Source organism: Electrophorus electricus, chromosome 25 (genome assembly GCF_041902795.1).
Source record: "Electrophorus electricus isolate QZ-2024a chromosome 25, ASM4190279v1, whole genome shotgun sequence".
Taxonomy (NCBI): domain Eukaryota; kingdom Metazoa; phylum Chordata; class Actinopteri; order Gymnotiformes; family Gymnotidae; genus Electrophorus; species Electrophorus electricus.
The window spans coordinates 6,277,087-6,297,350 of NC_137521.1; the positions used below are offsets into that span (position 1 = coordinate 6,277,087).

At 39.6% G+C, this 20,264-nt stretch overlaps 3 protein-coding genes across 11 annotated transcripts in view; 1 reads left to right on the forward strand and 2 right to left on the reverse strand.

The window, feature by feature from the left end:
• prex1 (phosphatidylinositol-3,4,5-trisphosphate-dependent Rac exchange factor 1) overlaps positions 1 to 6,153 on the reverse strand; it is a 50,752-nt gene extending 44,599 nt beyond the window's left edge. For all 7 annotated transcript variants that reach the window (XM_027016006.3, XM_081707487.1, XM_081707488.1 and 4 more), the window contains exon 1: positions 5,743 to 6,153. In XM_027016006.3, coding sequence (XP_026871807.2) covers positions 5,743 to 5,883 — 141 coding nt within the window. In that variant the 5' untranslated portion in view covers positions 5,884 to 6,153. The remainder of the gene's footprint in view (positions 1 to 5,742) is intronic.
• Positions 6,154 to 6,471: 318 nt separating this feature from the next.
• On the forward strand, positions 6,472 to 9,625 carry tmem81 (transmembrane protein 81). Of its 2 annotated transcripts, none has more exons than XM_027015977.3 (2): positions 6,472 to 7,468; positions 8,776 to 9,625. In XM_027015977.3, exon 2 carries the CDS (start codon positions 8,787 to 8,789, stop codon positions 9,561 to 9,563), a length of 777 nt encoding a protein of 258 aa, XP_026871778.2. In that variant the 5' UTR covers positions 6,472 to 7,468; positions 8,776 to 8,786; the 3' UTR covers positions 9,564 to 9,625. The 2 variants fall into 2 exon arrangements, with proteins under 2 accessions (XP_026871778.2, XP_081563619.1); XM_081707493.1 differs by having other exon boundaries at positions 6,472 to 7,438; positions 8,815 to 9,625.
• A 351-nt stretch (positions 9,626 to 9,976) lies between these two features.
• On the reverse strand, positions 9,977 to 19,639 carry stk38a (serine/threonine kinase 38a). Of its 2 annotated transcripts, none has more exons than XM_027016062.3 (14): positions 19,538 to 19,639; positions 17,875 to 18,011; positions 17,153 to 17,204; positions 16,827 to 16,949; positions 16,573 to 16,656; positions 16,144 to 16,267; positions 15,715 to 15,869; positions 15,454 to 15,556; positions 14,551 to 14,612; positions 14,162 to 14,279; positions 13,838 to 13,961; positions 13,557 to 13,652; positions 13,308 to 13,402; positions 9,977 to 13,221 (listed from the first exon to the last, which is right to left on the reverse strand). In XM_027016062.3, the coding sequence occupies exons 2-14, from the start codon at positions 18,003 to 18,005 to the stop codon at positions 13,085 to 13,087; spliced, it is 1,404 nt and encodes a 467-aa protein (XP_026871863.1). In that variant the 5' UTR covers positions 18,006 to 18,011; positions 19,538 to 19,639; the 3' UTR covers positions 9,977 to 13,084. The 2 variants fall into 2 exon arrangements, with proteins under 2 accessions (XP_026871863.1, XP_026871864.1); XM_027016063.3 differs by lacking the exon at positions 19,538 to 19,639 and adding an exon at positions 18,421 to 19,419.
• Positions 19,640 to 20,264: the final 625 nt, after the last annotated feature.

The following is a 20,264-nucleotide window of genomic DNA, read 5'->3' on the forward strand; positions in this document are numbered from 1 at the left end:
TCAATTGCCATTATATGAATTACAGTAATAATGCATAATATATGGCCATTGCTTGAGTCCAGTTGTGCCCTTCAGCTTCCTTCTAAATGGAAGGATGTTTTCTTTGCTGGTGGACTCTCCCCACCCACCACAAAAAGGGGGGGGGAAAAAAACCCAAAACACACACACACACACACACACACACACACACACGATGGCATTGCCTTGGCTGCTTGACATCAGCAGTGTGACATGGCAATTACTGCATTACATATTACCACTGAGAGCCCAAGCCCTGCCCTTCTGCTTAGAGGTTCCCATGAGCGGTATGAGACATAGGGATGAGTGTATTACATTTCCAGAGCATTCATTTTATGACTGTATTACACAAATGAACTTAGCAGCACTACTGTTTTTGGAGGAGAGTGAAGCAAGAAAAAAAAAAAAACAAAAGCAAACAAGCTCTGATGACTTTTTTGATTTCCTTGATGCGACCATGACCCACACTGCCATAACGCCATCCGTAACCATTCGTCACTGTGGCAACTGATGGCTCATCCATCATTCCGGACACCGGAGGCGCCAGAGAAGTCCAAGTCATCCAGGTTATGTTTCACACCACCACCACCAGCAGCAGCTACGGGAAAATTCCATACATCTGATGGAGCCTGCCAGACTCTGTCGGACCGTGCCAAAGCCACAGGTAGTTCAGGGGTCAGTGCCACTGTGGCCAGACTAAGGCTACAGGACAAGGGGTGACCCCGCGATGCTTCCGGAATTCCCTGGGGCCCTCTCAGTGAAAGGGGCCAACAGGTCAGTCCAGTGGCACTCATACTCCCATTTATGGCTCTCCCCCTCTCTGCAGTACATGCCAGTCTATCAGTGGCCTTTGTCTACTGTCCTAAAGGAAACATTGGCTGTGGTTTATGATGGCTGTTGACCACATTAAGACTACTGTGTACTGAGACAGTGTTAGAAAACACACACACAAATTATTTTATATATATATATATATATATATATATATATATATATATATATATATATATATATATATATATATATATATATATATAAAAAGAGAATAGTAAGAATCCAGTGCCTCCACACACAGCGAGGATAAGGACCCCTAGACAGTTCAAACGGTTAGCCACACAAATCCTCACACACCTGGACAACTAAACAGTTAATAAAACAAAACGTCATTAAGTTCCCAATGACTGGGGAGACTAGGGGATGTGCAAATATACATTTCATGACCAAGGAAAGAATAATCTTCCAAACACAGCTCACAGTTTATTGACAGTCTTAAGGACATGCTTAAAAAAAAAACACTCCCACACACATGGCTCCCTGTGGCCAGATAACATTAATTCATAATGAACATTCATAATGCATAACACATGGCGCAACAAGCAGCTTGTTTGCGAAAGGTGAGGAGGCACAGACAGGTGTGTCTGTGGGGCTGTACACTGTGGCCTCCTGCCAGACAGAACTGATTCAATTAGCACCGCCCAGCCAGCTTGTTAGAATAAGATCCCAGGTGACCGGTATCACACCATAATTTTTAAAATAAACGATTTTATCACATTAAGGTGGTGGCTCTTTCACCATTTTTCAAACACCACCTACTTTGAAAGCAGATTAAATGTCATGTTTAATTAAACACATTCTAGCCCTCTGTCAAAGCAGTGGGAAGTCACAGATATCTTTCAGTCCCCTGCAGTGTCCATGTCTTCATACTACCTTAAAAGAGCTATACTGAACTCTACTAGACACACATTCAATTCAAATGAACAAGTATCCCAAGGCTGTGCAACCACAGAAGGCCTCGCTTATCAAAATGTTTGCAGAATTGAGGAAGCTTTTTATTTCTCTTAAAAACACACAGAGTCCACCACAGTTTACATGGGTAAGGTAAAAAATAAACACAGGAAGCCTGCTGAATCTGCTTTACATTTAAGCTCTATTGTGTAAAACTTCAGACAAGGTCTCATGCCTTGTCTGGCCTGTTGGCGGGTGGATACGAACAATTTTTGGTCCTTCCATCAATAACACCTCAGCATCCAGAGATAGAAGCATGCAACCATGGTCGAAGTCAGAATGCCTGACACAGCAGGGAAGCAGGGAGGACTATGCCATGTAAATACACAGATGTCAGCCTCCACTTGCTATTCAATAGGAAATGATTAGAACTTGGCCACAGGGAAGTGTCTGCAGCGCAGCAGTGTGGACACATTAGCCGTGCGGATTCCTAGCATTCCATGCTCCAAATACACGCCTTCAAGAAGTGGCTTACAGCACACATGACCTCAAGAAGCTTCGATAAACTCAAATATGAAAGGGGCAGGCCACAGTTTAGGTGGGGGTTGGGGGTGTTGAATGAAGTGTAATCGCTTATGATGACCCTGTCTAGTGGTGCTCCTGGAAAGACCATTGCTTGAGTCCAGAAGTGCAGCTCTGGCCCCATGATGGACGCCTCCACAAAGGCCATGCTGGACCAACTGGGCTGGGTCCAGAATGGCCCCAGGCTCAGCTGACTTTCCTTGTGAGTCTGGACAGGCTGGGGAATGAATGGTTAGAGAACAGGCTCCCTTAACTTTTACCCCAATTCACATGCAGATCGCAGTGTGGGTATCAATGGAAATCTGATCTGAACTGCTTTGGGAGGCAAGCATTTCACTGAGCCTATGCCAATAATAGATCAATTTACTGAGGCAGAGGCTTTTAACTTCTTAATGTCCAATTGCAAATGTCCATGTTCCTAACTGGAAAGAAGTGATATTAGTGCAGCAATGACTTAGTGAGCTAAACATTATAGGACCCAAACAAACCACCGCAGTACATGCACAGTAGACAACCTCATACAGGTACTCTTACAGGTAGATCTACCTCATGAACTGCAACTGAAAAGCTGTACTGCAGTGACTTGCTAGAACTATACAATCCAAACTGTGCTAAAATTAAGTACATAAATACAGATGATGTCATATTGGTGTTATAAAGACTACTTTTTAAGAAAGTGTCAACCTAATGTTGGAAGGAGTTTTGCAGTGTAGTCCACTGGCTAGGCAAAAGAAGGCTGGGACTCTGGACAGGTCTCGGTATCATAAAAGCACTGTGGCAGTAGAAAGCGGTTACTGGCCTGAGTATTTATAAACCTGAAACCCTACACTGCCCGCCCCCACCATACTGCAGGCCACTCGAGCACCAGAAGCTGGGGCAGCAAGCGAGACCCAGGATAAGCTCCCTCCATCCTCTTCAGAGCAGAAGCAATGCCATCCTGTTTTGATGTCCGCTCCTCCTGAAGGGTGCAGCAGGGCACTGAGGAATCGACACCAGCTGGAGGTGGGGGAGGCGTGTGTGTTTGTGAATGCATGTGAGGGGGTGAGGGACATTCCCCATCTCACACAGGCCACCGGTACACAGTAAAGCGTAGAGCGGATATAAGGAACAAGTGCCCTGTTGAATTAGGCACACACACGCCCTGCTTTCTGCTCGCCCCCAACACCTCAAAATGTAAATACAACACGTCCAGTTTAGCTAGTCCTCATGCACAGAGGCAGTATTTACTACAGGCATGCTGGGGCCACAGCTTTTGGTTCCTAGTTCTTGCCTGTGGAAATTGTTAGAAAGTGGAGAGAACCATGAACATCTTTAAAAACAATGAACGTCAAAAGCTGGGAACTCAAGGGATGATGTTCCAAACCCCCATGCTGATGTTTGGAATATTCCAGAAGACCATTCAGAGCAGATTCATAAGAAACCCACCTAGAAACTTTCATTTTGTTTGCTTATTTAAAAATGCTCTGCGTCAGCCACTCATTTCATGCAGCTACATACTGTATCCACCAGCCACTGACCATTTCCTGTCCAAGACTGAGGGTGTTCGGCCTGACACCTTGCACTCACTCAGTCGGTCATTTGTGTAATTATTGCCCATAATAATTTTATGTAATTATTCTATGCGATAATGTGACATTTTGAGAGTGTGAACCATTTAAAAAAGTCTTTGAGGTAGCAACAACAGAGCTAGGTGCTATTGTGAAGACTAGGCTTTAAATAATCTATCATTTCTAAATAGAACATACAAAGTGCCAAAACAACTGCAGAAGGGGTTATCAGTCTCCCTGTCAAATATGCTATAAAAACTAGTTAAAGATAAGTGTGGAGATTCCAGCTTGTGAGGGTGTGTGCATGTGCATGCATGTTTATTTACATGACTAAACCATTTTTATGGCTTACTTTGGTTGAGAAAGACATTACCATTTCTAAAAACATTCTTTTTTCTTGTAAAGTGTGATTTATGGAATAGGACTGACACACAATCACAGCTAAACTTAGGCACAATCAGTGGGGAACAAAACATTCCGCCTGACGTGCGAACAGCCTCACTTAACCTATGTCAGCACAGATGGAGGGCATCTGGATGAGAGGCGCTCCAACTGATCAGCAAAAAGTAATTTGATAGCCTGCTCTCCCCTTTATACACCAATGGCATGAAGCAGGAAAACCCAAACTTCAAAAGTCTTTGATCCTGTAAAATGTGTCCTCAGATCAAAAGACAAAAGAACTGGTGTACCACACTTGAAATGCATATAGCACGTATGTATAGCCCAATGTGGCCTACTGATGCAAAGCCAACTATTCAAATGTAAACTGTGGCAGTTTATAACTCTTCTGTTCTCAAATACACTCAGGCAACGTTATGATTTGATACAAATCTGAAGCACCATGTCAGCTTTATTTCTACAAACTCCTACCTCAACCCACCTTTGTGCCCTCTTTTTGAAATCACTGAACAAAAATCCTGATGTTTCAGCAATAGTTTCTGATGACTACATCGCTGTTTTGTGGGTGCACTTACACACAATAGATTTTAAATGTTGCATTACATACATGACATTGCATTACAAACATGTATAACTGTCTTTAGCAGACACTGGTCTTAACCTCAGAGGTTAATAACGACACACGGCCAGATCAAAGAACAGATTATCTTGTCATCAGTTCGGTCGGACATTTTTCCAAAAAGACCACTCAAATTTCCATTATCGGATTGATCGCGTACACTGGTACACCTAAGTATGTGATGTTTTATGACTGACAAGCGAATCGAGGGTCAGGATAGTAGAGATTCGAGCCATCTCGAGTTTTTCAGAGATGTGGTTAAACCATTGAGTGTGTTTGTGAGAATGGGTACGAACATGGGTGGACTGCTTCGCTTGGCAAAGAGTGCTGACTGACCTCTAAAAGACGTCTTTGTAAATGCTCCTTTAATCAGTGGACTGAGAACCAGCTAAAAGGGGAACCAGAATAACCTAACTGTTCAGCTAAGTGTAACGTCTAAAGTCACACTGATTACCAAACTGTCCATCAAAATCAACCCATTTCGCAACCAAATGATTTCTGATGCAGTGTACAACTACGAACTAACTGTCGACCTCATAAAAAAATAAGTGAATGAACGAAATGAGGCGGCGTTATTGGTTCTTGGCAGAACGCTTATTTCACTATCGGTGCTCTCCTACTCTTCAAGGTACGCGCCAAAGTGTTCGTTTCCCGTTAACTCGTGCAAACAAGCTAGAACTGACTGCTTATTTGGTCAGACATGAGACTATGAATAAATTACGGTGCACTGCGCTTAAAATGCAACGCGTATCGAATCTTGTCTCTTAAACTGTGGTATGTGTAGCAAGCAAGGTAATGCTGCGCTTCACAGAACGACTCTGCCAATGTAACCTTGCAGGAAAATAAACTTACCGACTGGAGAAAAGCAAGAGTCCTCACATAATCCCGCTCAGTGTTCAAGATCTCGTTCAAAACGCAGAGTCTTAAGCGAAGTTGGCGATCTGAATCCTTGGAAGTCTGATCTACGTTTTCTTGAAGACTGTCCTCCTCCATGTTTCTCGCTCACACCGAGCCCTTTTATAAAAGTCCCACCAAAATAACGCCACTTGCTCGCAGGCAATGAGAAACGAAGCAGCGTGTTTTCAGTCCATTTCGTCGTGCATCGCACGCACCGCAGGGCAAGATGCGCGAGAAAAGCCTTAGTCGTTTTATTTAACCAACTTCAGTGAAGTTAAAACACTCCGCTTATGATCAGCAGCAAGTGAATTAAGACGTCTCATTTAAAATGTTTTTATTGTTTTAAAGGCAAACCAAAGACGAAACGCATGTGTAGACGTGATGTGGTCTTCTCACTCAAAGCAAAGAAAGTGATTCTAAAGAAATAATTACGTCGTCCTTCCTTCTTCAGTAAACAAGAGAACTAACTCATGATGTGCGAGCAACAGTGGGAACCACAGCGGTGAACAGTAGTTCCAGAAAACTTGAGCACGCCGAATGTAGGCTAGACGAAAAGACGTTGTGAGACGATGTGGAGTAAATCAGTCGGGCGCTAGGGGGACAGTCTGTAAATTGTTTTGCTTGGTCAATCCCGTCTCTCTCTCTCTCTCTCTCTCTTTCTCTCTCTCTCTTCGGGACATGCTTAATTATCACACTGCGTCTTTCCTGTTTAAAACTGCTATATTGATGTATCGGTTCAATATTTAACCCTACATCTTTTTTTCTGACTTGCCTGTGGGCTATAATGTACGCTATAATAACTTTGATTTTATTTTCACCTAAAACTATCACGTGATTTACCAATTCAATTCTAAATCGAGTTATAGAACTAAAATGTTATGCATACAGGAAAACCCTAGTTCGCTATGCTTTAGATGTTAATTTTATTAGACCTGCGGGGATGGTGAGGGGAAGGAAGTTAACTTTTGTGCTGACACCGCACACTTCATCTGCTGCAGGTTTACTTCAGAGTGTGTCCTGGGGCCAAATTTATAATATGCTAAAATAAAACTGCATCAGTCTTATATTCTATACTTGTATACTGTGCAGCATAGGATGTGGCAGTTACACCATTGCTTTGAATTAGATTGATGGCGACTGACACAATGACATCCTGAGCTCCACTACCTGTTTTGGCAGAACCTGTTCACATCCTGTTTACATCTACTACAAAGAGTCAAACTAAAACACAAAGGCACGCCATTTTACCACAAAACTAAAGAGTCTTCACCAAATCGGAGCACAAGGCTGCTTAGTCTTCTCAAAGTACTGTTATTCATGCTTTTCTTCCCCAGCAATTCCAGAGCTTCCAGACATTAACTGTTTGACTCACTGAAATAAATCTGTACCACAGAGTATCTGTCCGAACAAATGCAAATTTAATAAACAAGATAAAACAAAAAAACATGCTGTCAATTCAAAAAACAAAAAAACAAAACAAAACAGGCGATCTGTATAGAGGACTCCATCTAGTGACAGCACTCGTCACCAGCACTATTCTTTCAGCCTCCTGTTACGCTTGTATGATGTCACTTCTAGAATGTGTAAGTGACATCATATAGAACACCAGAATACTGAAAAGATGAAAGCCCGACCTTGAACATTTATCAAAGTAAGCAACGCTATTTAAATACTCTTAAAGGTAAGAATGCGGATTATATGCTTTTAAAATTACCTTATATCTTAATGCATTTTAGATAAATGGAAAAAACTGAAGTTTTTAAATGAAAATTATATTCAACTGTGTTTGTTGAAATGCCATGTTGATGATCAAAGAATACAAAATAGTTGTTGCCCAAAATAGAACAGAATTCCTATTTCTATTGTTTAGTTCATTGTTTAGCTCAAACCTGTTACAAGACAAAGATGAACTCGTGTGCATATACCACAAAAATGTAGCCAATTTGTACTTAACCTATTAATATATTTGCTTATTTCTTATGCAACATTACAGACCTTTTCATAACCTTTGGCAAAACAACTGATTAAGTCCCTTTTCAACATTTTCAAAGCCCATGACACACTATGATGATGATGGGTTTTTTGGCCCAGCACTCTTTGCAGACCTATTTTAATCTCCTAACATTTATGTGTTTTCACATATAATCTTCTTATATAAGGTCTGAAGTATTCCAGTGGATTTTAGACTTGACATTTTAAAGCTTTTAATCACTTCTCCAGACATATTAATGAGTATGTGTAATGTACTTGTGCACAATCCAATCTCCCCTCCATCTTTAATTTAATTCCTTTCATTACCCTGGAACTTAGTTCTTAGCGTTGACTGCAATGTTTGTTTTTAATTGTGGAATCATTAGCAGTGAAGATCAAGGTGAGTGAGGTTTGTTGCTTTTTTATGTAATTTATTTAACTGTGGTTTACTTTGTAAATGGTGAGGCTTTGGCAGGACATCTACTTGTACTTCCAAGCACATGGATAGCATGGCATTGAATGTTGTCTGTCAAAACTTCTTGCAACTTGAAAGTCTGGAAAACAATCAAGTGAGTTTTTGCTTCCAGATCAATAAACAAAAACTCACTTGTTTACTGAACCATTCTAACAACTCACTGTAATTTCCCCCCTGTAATTGGATTAAATTAATCAGACGGGTAATTACTTTTTTTTACACCTCAAGATTACATATTTAATTACCTTGCACATTCAAACACAGTTAAAGGCACAAACCTTGGTGTCTTAGGCTCCCTTGCCACTTACCACTGCTGTCCACAAAATGAAAACAAACTCAGTGTACTACATATGGAACAATAAGTAACAGCAAAGCCAGGGGAAAAAAACTTCACTGTAGTAGTGTACATGCTGCCACATGACTCCTTTTGCTGTACATTCTTTCATTCAGTTATTTAACATGTGAGCTCAGTCTTTTTCTAATTCTTTCCACCTGTGTATCCGTTGGCAGGAAGCATCTGACAGACATCCTTATTTCTGCAGATTTTACATTCATGTACACCTCTGCTTTCCTGTTGGTAGTGCTGGGCTGCATCTTCGTGCACTCCCCCAGCCCATGTAACACTTCAGATGGCGTGGACCTGGAGGACTTGGCTGCTACCAACACATGGGTCATCATGCGAAGCTCTCCCTGCAGTGCCACCTGTGGCCTGGGCCTGCGCATCCAGGAGCTCTGCCCTACGGGGCTGGCACAGGCCAATGGCACGACTTGCCATGTCCGACAGGTCCAGTGCTTGCAGAGCTGGCAGTGTGGCCTGAGGACCCAGACAGTAGTTGTTGGACAGAGGGTGGAACTGGACTGTCTGGAGGAGGTGATGGAAGCCATGGGTCGCTTTGCCTTCATAGTGTCCTGGCGTTTTGCGCGAGGCATCATTACCACAGACAACAGCTTGTTCATGCAACACGACGTTCCAGGGCTAGACCGGGTGGTGCTAGACCCAGTTAGGGAGGAGCACGCTGGGACATACCGCTGTGACGTACAGGATACGTCCTACCACAAGGTGAAGAGGATGTACAAAGGAGTTAAGGTCTTATCTTCACGTGTGTTGAGCTTGGATTTCACTAAGAGTTTGATTCAGTGGGAAAAACCTGGGGACCTGTGGCCAAATATAACTCTCGTCACTGGGAAACTATATCCAGGCAACACGGTCCAAAACATGGTACTGGTTAGTTTGTCTATAGCTATGGTCATAGCCATGATCATCTTTGTTGCTCTTTTTATTTTTTCTTACTGGAAAAGGGTCACTGAGCAACAGCCCACCTTCCCATGAGTATTTATGAACTCTTTGACAACTGACAAGCTCTATTTGTATTACTTCCCTGCATGGCTCAAATAAACACTTAAGCAGTGTAAGATTCCCTGGAGTTGTTTTTATACTCATGTTTTAGAGCAGCTTGAAGTGTGGAACTGGATTGCGTTGCTGAATGTGGTGTCATATACCCAAGTTTCTTAAGTTATTCAAAACCCTATTAATGAGGGATCCGGTATCTGAGACACTGTAAGGCAGGCTTGCAAATGAATAATTAAATTGGACCGTCATTCTGTTAATATTGACAAGATTATAACATTTGTACACAGCTTCTTACACTATGAACACTATGGATTACATTAAAATTTAGACCAAGTTCATCAACTGCAAATTTGAGGTGGTGGGGGGGAGGAAATAAGAAGATCAACACCTGATAAATTAAGTGGTGTTTTATTGAAGATCCTTTACAGGTTAAATGTGTGCGCTCACCACAAATACTTTTAATAACAACCCAGTGAAAGGTGCTCTAGCAAGTATACTTACAACCTACAAACTTCTCAAACCAAATCTTAAGGCAGAGAGAGGTCCCATTACTTCATCTCACAGTAGTTTGCAACATTTTAAAAACCATGAGCCTTATTTACAAACACTGAAGGTAGGAGAATGATTTTCAGATTATACTTTGGATTTTAAGTGAACAGTAAGAGTCGTCTAGGCTACAAGTAAGCCCCTCCTGGACAAGTTCCGCACTCTACCTTAGTTTTGTGTAGGTCTTGGTTTGAATAAATAAGCCCTATATCTTTCACAACACAAACCCTCTCAAAACATACATACACATTGGTTTTATTCCGCAAGCTGGTAGTACGTATAAAAATATTCTGAAATATTCACAAAGCTACTAACCTACTTTATATTTGTCTGTTTACAAAACAAACATTAGTCAACCATTGTGTTTGTGAACCATTCAACATCCTTTTAAGTGTATTGTACATACAAGGAAAATAACAAAAATGTGCAATGTTCACTCATGACTAAATACGTAACTGTGTCTAACAATGTTCCCAAAATTCCAAGATTAATGGTCAAAAAAAGACCATCAAGACCTCGAGAATCAAGATAAATTTTCCTGTAGACAACTAAACAATCTCTGCATAACACCAGACATCTTCAACCCAGCAAAGCAAATCAAAAGGACAATAAAATGTTAAGATTAAACAGAAGATCAGCTTCTCCTGATAGGCATGGTTTTGTTCCAGCATGTTGACTTTCACACAGATTATGAGGGCACCAGCTGCAGAACTGTCTAATCTGATCAGACATGTTCTCACTAACAGTTAAAATCAATCACAAGCATTAAAACATTGAGTCTCCCCAATATTCTGACTCCACAATGCTGGATCTGGGGGAATGATTACCACCAAGGCGGAGTATAAATGGAAAAAAAAATAATAATAAAAAAAAAATGTAAATCTCCATGCCATCCAGCAGCACTCATGTAAAAGCATGTGTCAGAACACAAAGACTGCAGCGTGTATCTAATGTTCTCACAGGAGCAAAAAAAAAAAGGATTTACAGCACACTATACTGCACCCCGTTTTGCTCTACAAAAGCCTACAGCATTTTGGGGGGAAAAAAAAGAAAAAAAAAAAAAAAAAAAAAGACATACAATCTTGCACATTCTTTATGAGGCCATGCACACCATTATTTATTTAGTTATTGATGTGACCTGTTTCACAGACAGGCAGAACACATGACAATTCAGATATGGCAAACTTCCTAACCAGTCAAAAAATGACTTCTTTAAAAGCTTGTTTCAAATCTTCTTTTTGCAAATCCAGTAAATCCAGCAGGTGAACCTCAAAAGCCAATGCATAATCTTAAGATATATTCAAGCCTTGATGTGTCTTTGTAGCACACACCTACAGCATGATAATTTAATGATACAACCACACTCAAATTGCAGCTAAGGTTGTCGGGCAAAGGATTCCATTTCAAATATATGCTGATGAAGAAAGCTACTGAAAGCCATCAGAGTAAGATGCCATCAAGCAAGCAGCTCAAAGACCTGAGACCTACAGTGTATAGTGACTACATTGCAATTCCCTACTTCAAAAAAAACCAAACAAAACTTTAATTTCCTAATTTTCTATAATTATATACATGCCCTTGCAATCACAATGCACCAAGTAACCTCCTACATGTATACAATAATGCAAATACCTACTCCTAAGATTGCTTTAATTATTGCAACAATAATATTGTCAAATACTGTTCAATGACTTTAATAATAGGCAATTCTTGAATTATTAGCAAAAGACAATCCCTAGACACAGTAATTTAATGCTGTTTTTAACCAAACATACAAAATAGAAAACATTCTCAAAGCTCAAGAACAAACTAAGCTGCTCAAAGGCATAAACTGGACTCTTCACCAGGAGCCATAGCTGTTACAAATCAAGTCTTTGGTAAAATATAGCTTTCCTTACTAAGACAGCATGCTTTTCTGTCCAGTATCAACATGGAAGACTGGTCAGTATATAATCTTTTAATAAACAAGTTCAGTTCACTCTGAACTGTGCTGTTCCTTTTATTTATGCTAAAGTCTAGATGGGTTTGTTCAAAAACGGAACAGGGTACATAAGTGATCTGTTTTAAGGAACAGAGATTTTCAAGAGTATAAATACCGGTTTAATTTAGAAATATTACATAAAGCCGCTCCAGTGATGTAAACGAAACATTGTGGTGTATATTGTGGTCCATAGAATTTCAGTTGGTCATCTTGGCTGGCTGATGTACTTTGGAAATGTACAAATAAACTTTTGGTTCAGTTTGCAGCAGTACGACAGGCTATTTGTGATATTTTGCTGGTGTAAAAGGTGATTACTGGAACATTCATGTAGTATTCAAATATAAGGCAATGTCTGCTTCTGATGGGCAGATTCAAATGCATTTTGAGCTTTTCAAACAGTGACCACAATTTGGATAACCATTAGAAAAGCCCATCGAGTTGTGCCGTTGTTAGCAGGCTGAAGTCTGTGGTGGCAAGTGTCTAAGCAAGTTCTATTAAAAAAGTGGAGCTAAAAAACAAATGAATCCAAATGTATGGACTTTGAAAAGATTACAGAGAGATTCCTCTTCTCATTTTCCATTTACTTTAAACAAAAGGTCATGATGGAGACTGAAGCCAAGCAGGGTTCAAGGTCACACTTTGTATAAAAGCAATCTCTTTGAGGGTGGACAGACCAAAAAAAAAAAGAAAAAAAAAAAGAAAAAAACCTCTATTATGTGGGAAAAACAGGATTCAACTGCAGTTAGCCCTAAATCTTACATCAGCTAAAAAGCTTCAACTGAAGAAGCTAGAAAAAAGAACCAGCCAGTGCTGGAAGAAAAGAGGTCCACCACCATATTGACTCATTGCAGAGTGGGTAAAACGGGATGATTCTGGAGATGCAGAACAACAAATCTGCAGCAATGAGAAGTAACAGGGAAGACAATCCTTGTAGAAAAACACTATGTCCACAAGAACCCAGCGAGTTAAGAGCTTATCTCTTTCCTGATTTCATATAGGAAGGAATAGCCCCCCGAGCAGTCAGGCCCTCAAAGCGCTTGTATGTGTAGTTAATGAAGACCCAGTCTTTGTTCTTCAAATTCACATCACTGTGGTTGGACACAACTGTGGCTGAAGGAGAATAAGTTAGTTTCAATATACAGGTAAAACAATAAATGTTGAATAGAACCTCTGCATTTTACATTCTGTAAACATACCTGATGGCTGCAAGATGTCAGACTCTGGAAACTCATCAAAGTTAGAGGTGTCATCTATGCTTTTAATCTCAATTGGAATGGCAGCAGGTCTCTCTCTGTTAAAAGGGTTATACAAAATGTTCTAAACTTCATTCTTCATACAAAAATTATCCTTTAAATTCGGAAATAGGTTGCCCATAAATTCAACAAAGTTGTTCAACACTTCTAGTATCTTTGTATAACCATGCATATCTTAATCAAGGTTTCTACCTGATATGGTCATAGTCCACACCCTCAAAGAAAGGATTGGACTTGATCTCTTCCACTCCAGAAGAACCAATTCTGTTTTCACTCTCACAGCAGAACCTAGTATACACACTGGTTTCTTAGTAATATACTTAGAAAACTGAACACTGCCACAACAGATTACATTACCTGTGTCAACTACATGCAGTAAGAAAATGATTAGCAGTAAGATCAACATGCATACATGCATCCTGTGCTTTTGTGGCAGCTAAGCTGAATACTTAATAAAGGGGGGGAAAATGAACCTGAGGATAAGATCCTTTGCCTTCTCTGAGATGGGAACTTCTGGAGGAAAGGTCAGCGTTTCTCGCCAGTTCATCACCTTCCTATATGTCTCCTGAGGGGTCTCTGAGCAAAAAGGTGGGTAGCCTGCAAAAGCAAAAAACCACAAAATCAGCCAGAAGCACTGCACGATCATTTGTCTTGTATTAACATGTAAGATGACCCTTTCTAAAATTAAAATATTATTATTATTATTATTATTATTATAACAACAACAACAACAACAATCTTACTAACTTAAAACCATTATGTATGTGATAGATTTTGAAATGTATGGACAGATTCACCTATGAGCATTTCATACATGATGACCCCAAGGCTCCACCAGTCACACAGTTTATTGTACCCATTTTGCATAAAAACCTCAGGGGCAATATAATCTGGTGTTCCAACAGTAGAAAAAGCCTGGAAGAGAGGGATCATTGACATTTACTTCCAACATAATAGGAAGAAGCGGAACACAATACCCACATATTTCCATATTTATTCTAAGCTACTTATTAAAAATGCAGCTCCTGATTTAAGCATGTCTACTTACAAGATAAAGCCATTTACCAAATCTAGTCCAAAAACTTTTGTCTATTTTGCATAAGTAATGTGCAACTTTAAAAAGAAAATGTGTTTTAAGTAAAACTATTATCCCACTCACTTGCTACGACCTAAGATTATGACTCACCAGCTGTCTCCTATTTCTCTTCCATGTTTCTGCTTTTCTCTTTGAGTTCATGTTTTGGAATGCTGCAGAGGAAAAACTCAAAGTTTGGTAAATGGGGTCAAACCTACATCAGACAAACCTATGCATACAAGTTGATAAATGACTCTGTTTGCATATATACAAAGATTTTACCACATCAGAGTGTTAAGGGCTTTAAGGCAGCCAATCTCAAAGAGCATGGTTGTGCAGCCCAGCTGTGGATTATTCATACTGGCTCTGAACTGCCTCCACCCTTAGTACAGGAGGTGGCTCTGGAGTGGCAAAACTGCACTGCGATTTAAATACCATATCAGACACAGCAGACGGTTGAGGGCCATTTCTTTGTCAACAAAGATAACCTAGCAACCGCTACATGGACAACCACTGACTAGAGGCTTGTTTCCATTACCCACAGGCAGTAAACCTGACAGGGGGATTTCTATGAATTCTACTGGATATTAGGTGCATTATTAAGGAGGAAAATCAGGAGCTCATAAAGTAACAGCTAGTTTAACAAACTGACTGGCAAACATAAGCAGACTTGGAAAATGTGTCAACTGGCGAATGGTACACAGTAATTATAAGTCGAATTACCTTAAACAAGGGAAGGCAAGTGATACATTGCTTCCATGACTCTAGGTATAAACAGTTCAAACACTTGCAAGCACTGACAAAACATCTGCCATTTAATGAATTTATAGTTCAGGTAGTTCACTTTGTGCTAGCTAAGCAATGCAAAGAAAGACCAAGAACAGGAGGACTGAGAGCACCCATCTCACAGACAGACACACAAGGTAAGAAGCATATCTCAAAAGCGTTGCGTATAACGGAAGCCTGTAATCATGTTGTTACTGCCATGATAGTGACAGATATTTGATGGCTTACTGAAGTCTCTAGGCAAGCTGTGGTTGAGGTTCCTGTAAAATTCTGTCCTGTGAGCTTTCTTCAGTCCCGTACACAGGCCAAAATCAGACAGCTTTACATGGCCCTATGCAAGCAAAAATAACATGATGTATATGTGTCACCTATCTGGCCGAACAAAATACAAAGCAGAAAAGAAATTACACAGTTATGTTGAGAGCATCTGTAGGAATGTAAAACCAGTAAAGACAAAGGTTTGTATGCATTTGTGTGTATGCATCTCACCTTTGAATCCAGTAGCAGGTTGTCAGGTTTGATGTCTCTGTGGATGAAACCCAACCGGTGAATGGAGTCAATGGCTAGTACAGTCTCAGCAATGTAAAACTGGGTAGCCTCCTCTGTCAGAGTGTCTTTCTTCATCAACAAAGTCATCATATCTCCTGTAGAGGCAAATAGTGAGTTTTGGTTTTCTAGGCCATGGTGAACAAGTCATTAAAAAAAAACAAAAAAAACCCACACATTCATAGAGAAATGAATATCCCTGGATTTCAACTTTAAATTTAAACCTCATTAAACAAAATGTTTTCAATAGTTCTGCATGGCCTAAACTATCAAAACATTTTGTTGAACATATTATCACATTAATACATGATCAAACACTAGCGAGCCATATAATATTTTTTTTGCAAGCGCCTGTAGCCCAACAGCACATACCCCCAGGTAGGAATTCCATTATGAGGTAGAGGTTCATCTTATCCTGAAAGCTGTAAAACATCTTGACCACCCACAGACTGTCTGCCTCCACCAGAATGTCCCTTTCTGCCCGGATATGGCCAACCTAGAGCATGTGGGATAATCAACAAAACAATTGGATTTTGTGTCATGGCAGTTATTGTCCTGGTGTGCAATTTAGTTGTTTTAGTCATTCTAATTTGTTTCACTGAACAACGCTGCTTTGGTCAGTGAAACAAATAATTTTCCAGTTTTGAGATTCACCCACACAATATTTATTTTTCCCTCTGTCAGATAATGCAATGCCAATCTAAAGGCGTTGGTCTTATGATGAAAAGTTGCAAAACTGTAAGAATAAACCTAGAATGACATTGACAGAAATAGTCAATAACCTGATTAGAGAAGACTCACCTGTTCTTTCTCAAGCATGTCAGCCTTGCGCAAGATCTTCATGGCATATACATGGCCTGTGTCTTTCTTCTGAACTAGACGCACCTATTTCAAATGTAAATGCTCACTTAATGATCTAAAACCAACTTCAAATCCTAAACAAATGTTTAAAAAATGAACTATGAATGTAGGTAATGAAGCTCCACATGAAAAAAATTTTACTGTAGAAAATTAGACATTTTAAAAAATGCCAGGCTAAGATTAAAAGGACATACCTCTCCAAAGGCACCACGACCAATCACCTTGAGTGACTCAAAGTCATCTAGTCCAAGACGTGTTCGCTTAAGACGGAGAAATTCTGTCTCTTTCCTTGCATGCTGAGAGCGTCGTTGGCGCTTCTACAGTACAAATTAAAAACAGCTGCCATTTTAAAGCAATAAAGCATTTTTCAATTCACAGATCGAATTTATGGATGCCAAATTATCAAGACACTGATTATTCTACAGAATAATTCTACAGAGCTCAGTCACTTTCACAGGCACTAAATGTGTGCTACTCATCAACAAATGTGACCTTTTTTGTCGAAGTAAACAAAACAAACCTCTTCATCACCTAGCCCCTCCTGATCCATTACCTTCTCCAGCTTCTGCTGCCTATGACACAGTTTAATACAGCTATAAGAATAAAGTGTATCTTAAATTTAGAGTGTTATTGTTTGAATTAGCAAAACATTTAGGACTGATATGCCATGCACTGAAAAGTAAGGCATAGCAGAAAAAAGAAATGGCAGAAATGAAATGATGAAAAAAATGCCTCTTCCAACATGTGTCAGACTAGCTCAAGGTAGAAACAACTCTAAAGATATTCACTGTTTTGGTATGATGCTCAAGATACTACATGCATCATGGAAACCTGTCAAGCTAGTTTAATGCTAGTGAATGTCACTGCACCACATTCGCAGAGGTAGATTTTCCATTACATTGACAAAAAATTAAATAAAATAAATTCTATAGCTCAAATTTCAATTGGGGTACATTAAGATTACATAACTGAAGTATGTGAATCATTTACATTTACGTCATTTAGCTGACGCTTTTTCCAAAAAAAAAACAACTTAGAATTATGACTGAGTACAACTTGAGCAATTGAGGGTTAAGAGCCTTGCTCAAGGGCCCAACAGTGGCAGTGGTGAGGCTTGAACCAGCAACCTTCTGATTACAAGTCAAGTACATTAACCACTGAGTTACCACTGATGGATATCAAGAGGGTATTGCTCAAAGTGTCACTTTGCAGAATGCTGGCATTTTGACAGCCCCAACTCACCTCATCTCTCTCTCCTCATGTTGGGATATCAAGTTGCTGTAGAAGTTCTCCAGGGTGACCTTTGCCAGCGTGACACGCTCCTTAGTGTGGTTGCTCATTGAGGAACAAGATGTTTGACCTGTCATTGCCATAGTTACCTGGAAAAAAAAAAATTATACACATCATATCAGACCATGCATGAAGAAGTTGTCTAGCTTTTGGTTGAATCAAATAGGTTCTACTGATACAACCTAAACCATGAAAATTTGTATAGTAAAGATAACGTGATGTCCAGTATAATTAGACCATTCTAAGTGTTTACTTGAAAGACAAAGCAGAAAGACAAAGCAGAAAGACAAAGCAGACTCCTTGCACAACACCTTTAACTAAACAGTACATAGGCCAATTTCTTGACCGACAAATTTGACATTTTCTCAAAAATCTACAGCCATGACACTTTATTCTAGGCTACAGCAAATAGTCTGCTTAGGTTACTTTAAATGTAGACAGCCTATTATTTTTAAGTTTGCATTAACCATCAACCACTGTGGTCACTTATAAACCTACGCAAACACTTCTCCGTGAAGCAAATGCTGGTCAAGGTTTCGAAGTCGCATTACAATTGAAATATGACTAGCGAAGCGGCTTGGAACTGTAAGCAAAAGCCATATTTGACAACTAAGCTAACAAATGTCTCAAGGATCATGTAGTAAGTCGAGATGGGAGATTGCTTGAATCCTCTTGATGAAGTTTGACGCTTCTGTGAGCAGAGAGCTACAAGTTCAGTAGCAAGAAATAGCTAGCGAGAACTTAACTGGGACATGCAAGAAGAAAGGACAGATAAACACTGGCACTTCGTTTGCATAGGTTAGCTAACCTAACATTACAAATACAGACCTTCCACCTTTGGTAGCTAAGAAAAAATTGTAACTATCACCATGTAACCATCCTAACTAGTAGCTAGCTACCTAGCCAATTATAACTGCAAGAAGGAATATTGTTTAATTCCAATATTATTAAAGTTGGTTAACACTACTCTTTTTACATTAGCGAACACGTCACCAAGTAAACTAGCTAGCTCGGCCGGCACACAAGCAGGGGCAGGCGTATTCCTAAGTAGATAGCGATTACTAAACCCACAGAAAATAGCTCTTAGCTAGCAGCTAGGCATAAGAAGACTTCCGTATATTTGGCAATGTGACAAACAGTTAGGTAGCAACCTATTACATGAAATAGCTTAGCTTTCCCAGCTAGATATCTTACAATCTGATTGCCAATAGTAAAGTCGAAACTATTTTTTTCAACTAGACATCAACTGCTTGTTATCTAGGATAACTAGGATAGCTGGCTACCTAAATGTTACCTAAACCTGCTCGTTAGTTGTCGTCATCCGCCTTCGGTGACAAAATTAGAAAAAAGTGCAAGTAGGTTAGCTAATCTAGTATGAACAGGTAAGCGATAATCAGCAAGTCAGAACTAAACTAACTAAAGCTAGCTAACTAGCTAAAGTAACTTCAGTAGTTAGTAGCTTGTTAGCTAGCTAACTATCCTAACATTGATGTTGTATACAATTTGAGCTAAACTTTTGTCTACTCAACAGAAAAGGCAGAAAACGGGGCGGGGCGGGGGGGTATTATATACCTTGCCTTTTAGTTACTACAGTGTGTAACTTTTAATTGCTTACCTTCTGCTCGACCTCAAACTGTTTGCAACCTACTTGTGAACAGGGGTCATTCTTTTCTTCTTCCGGAATACTATTTCAGACCACCAAAATAACAGTCCGATTCCGAAGACATATCATTCTTTTTAAACAAACATAGAAAATTCAACATAAAAAATTTGGTACTTCTCTGTTTGGATAAATTGTGCTGCTGCCATCTTGAACGGCTGTAATCTGTGCAATTTCTGGTGCAAAAATAGATTAATATGGTATACATTAATCACAAGGAGGATAACCCTAAGATGGTCTGGAAGAAGCAAGTCAATAAAGTTATAACACTATGCGGTACTTGTAGCATTTAGCAGAAATTTGAGCAAATTAACTGCTAAATACCCTTGTATGCAGGACTCTGTGATATGCACAGTTGGTGATCTGCCATTTGAGATTAATAAATAATCACAATGATTAAGAAAATATAAATTTTATAGTAATCATAGACAATCATAATTGTTTAGATTTATTAAACTTTTGCAAACATGACTTCCTAATATATCTTAAGTGGCTGTCTGAAAAGTTTTGTGACTTTTGTTCAAAATAGTACAAAAAATAGAAAAAACTTTGATTTGCGAGAGCTTTTCAATGCGATACAAAACACTAAAATCTAATCTTCCCCAGATTCTAGTTTTATTATCACTTTCATTTTCCTCCTTGAGAATTTATTCACTTGAAGTAATTTAAGCAATGGCTTTAT

Coding starts and splice junctions, on each gene's coding strand:
- tmem81 (XM_027015977.3), top strand. CDS start 8,787: ATGTACACCTCTGCTTTCCTGTTGGTAGTGCTGGGCTGCATCTTCGTG.
- stk38a (XM_027016062.3), bottom strand. CDS start 18,005: ATGGCAATGACAGGTCAAACATCTTGTTCCTCAATGAGCAACCACACT. Junction 17,205..17,874: donor CATGAGGAGAGAGAGATGAG/GTGAGTTGGGGC, acceptor ACTGTGTCATAG/GCAGCAGAAGCTGGAGAAGG. Junction 16,268..16,572: donor ACATGCTTGAGAAAGAACAG/GTGAGTCTTCTC, acceptor CACATGCTCTAG/GTTGGCCATATCCGGGCAGA.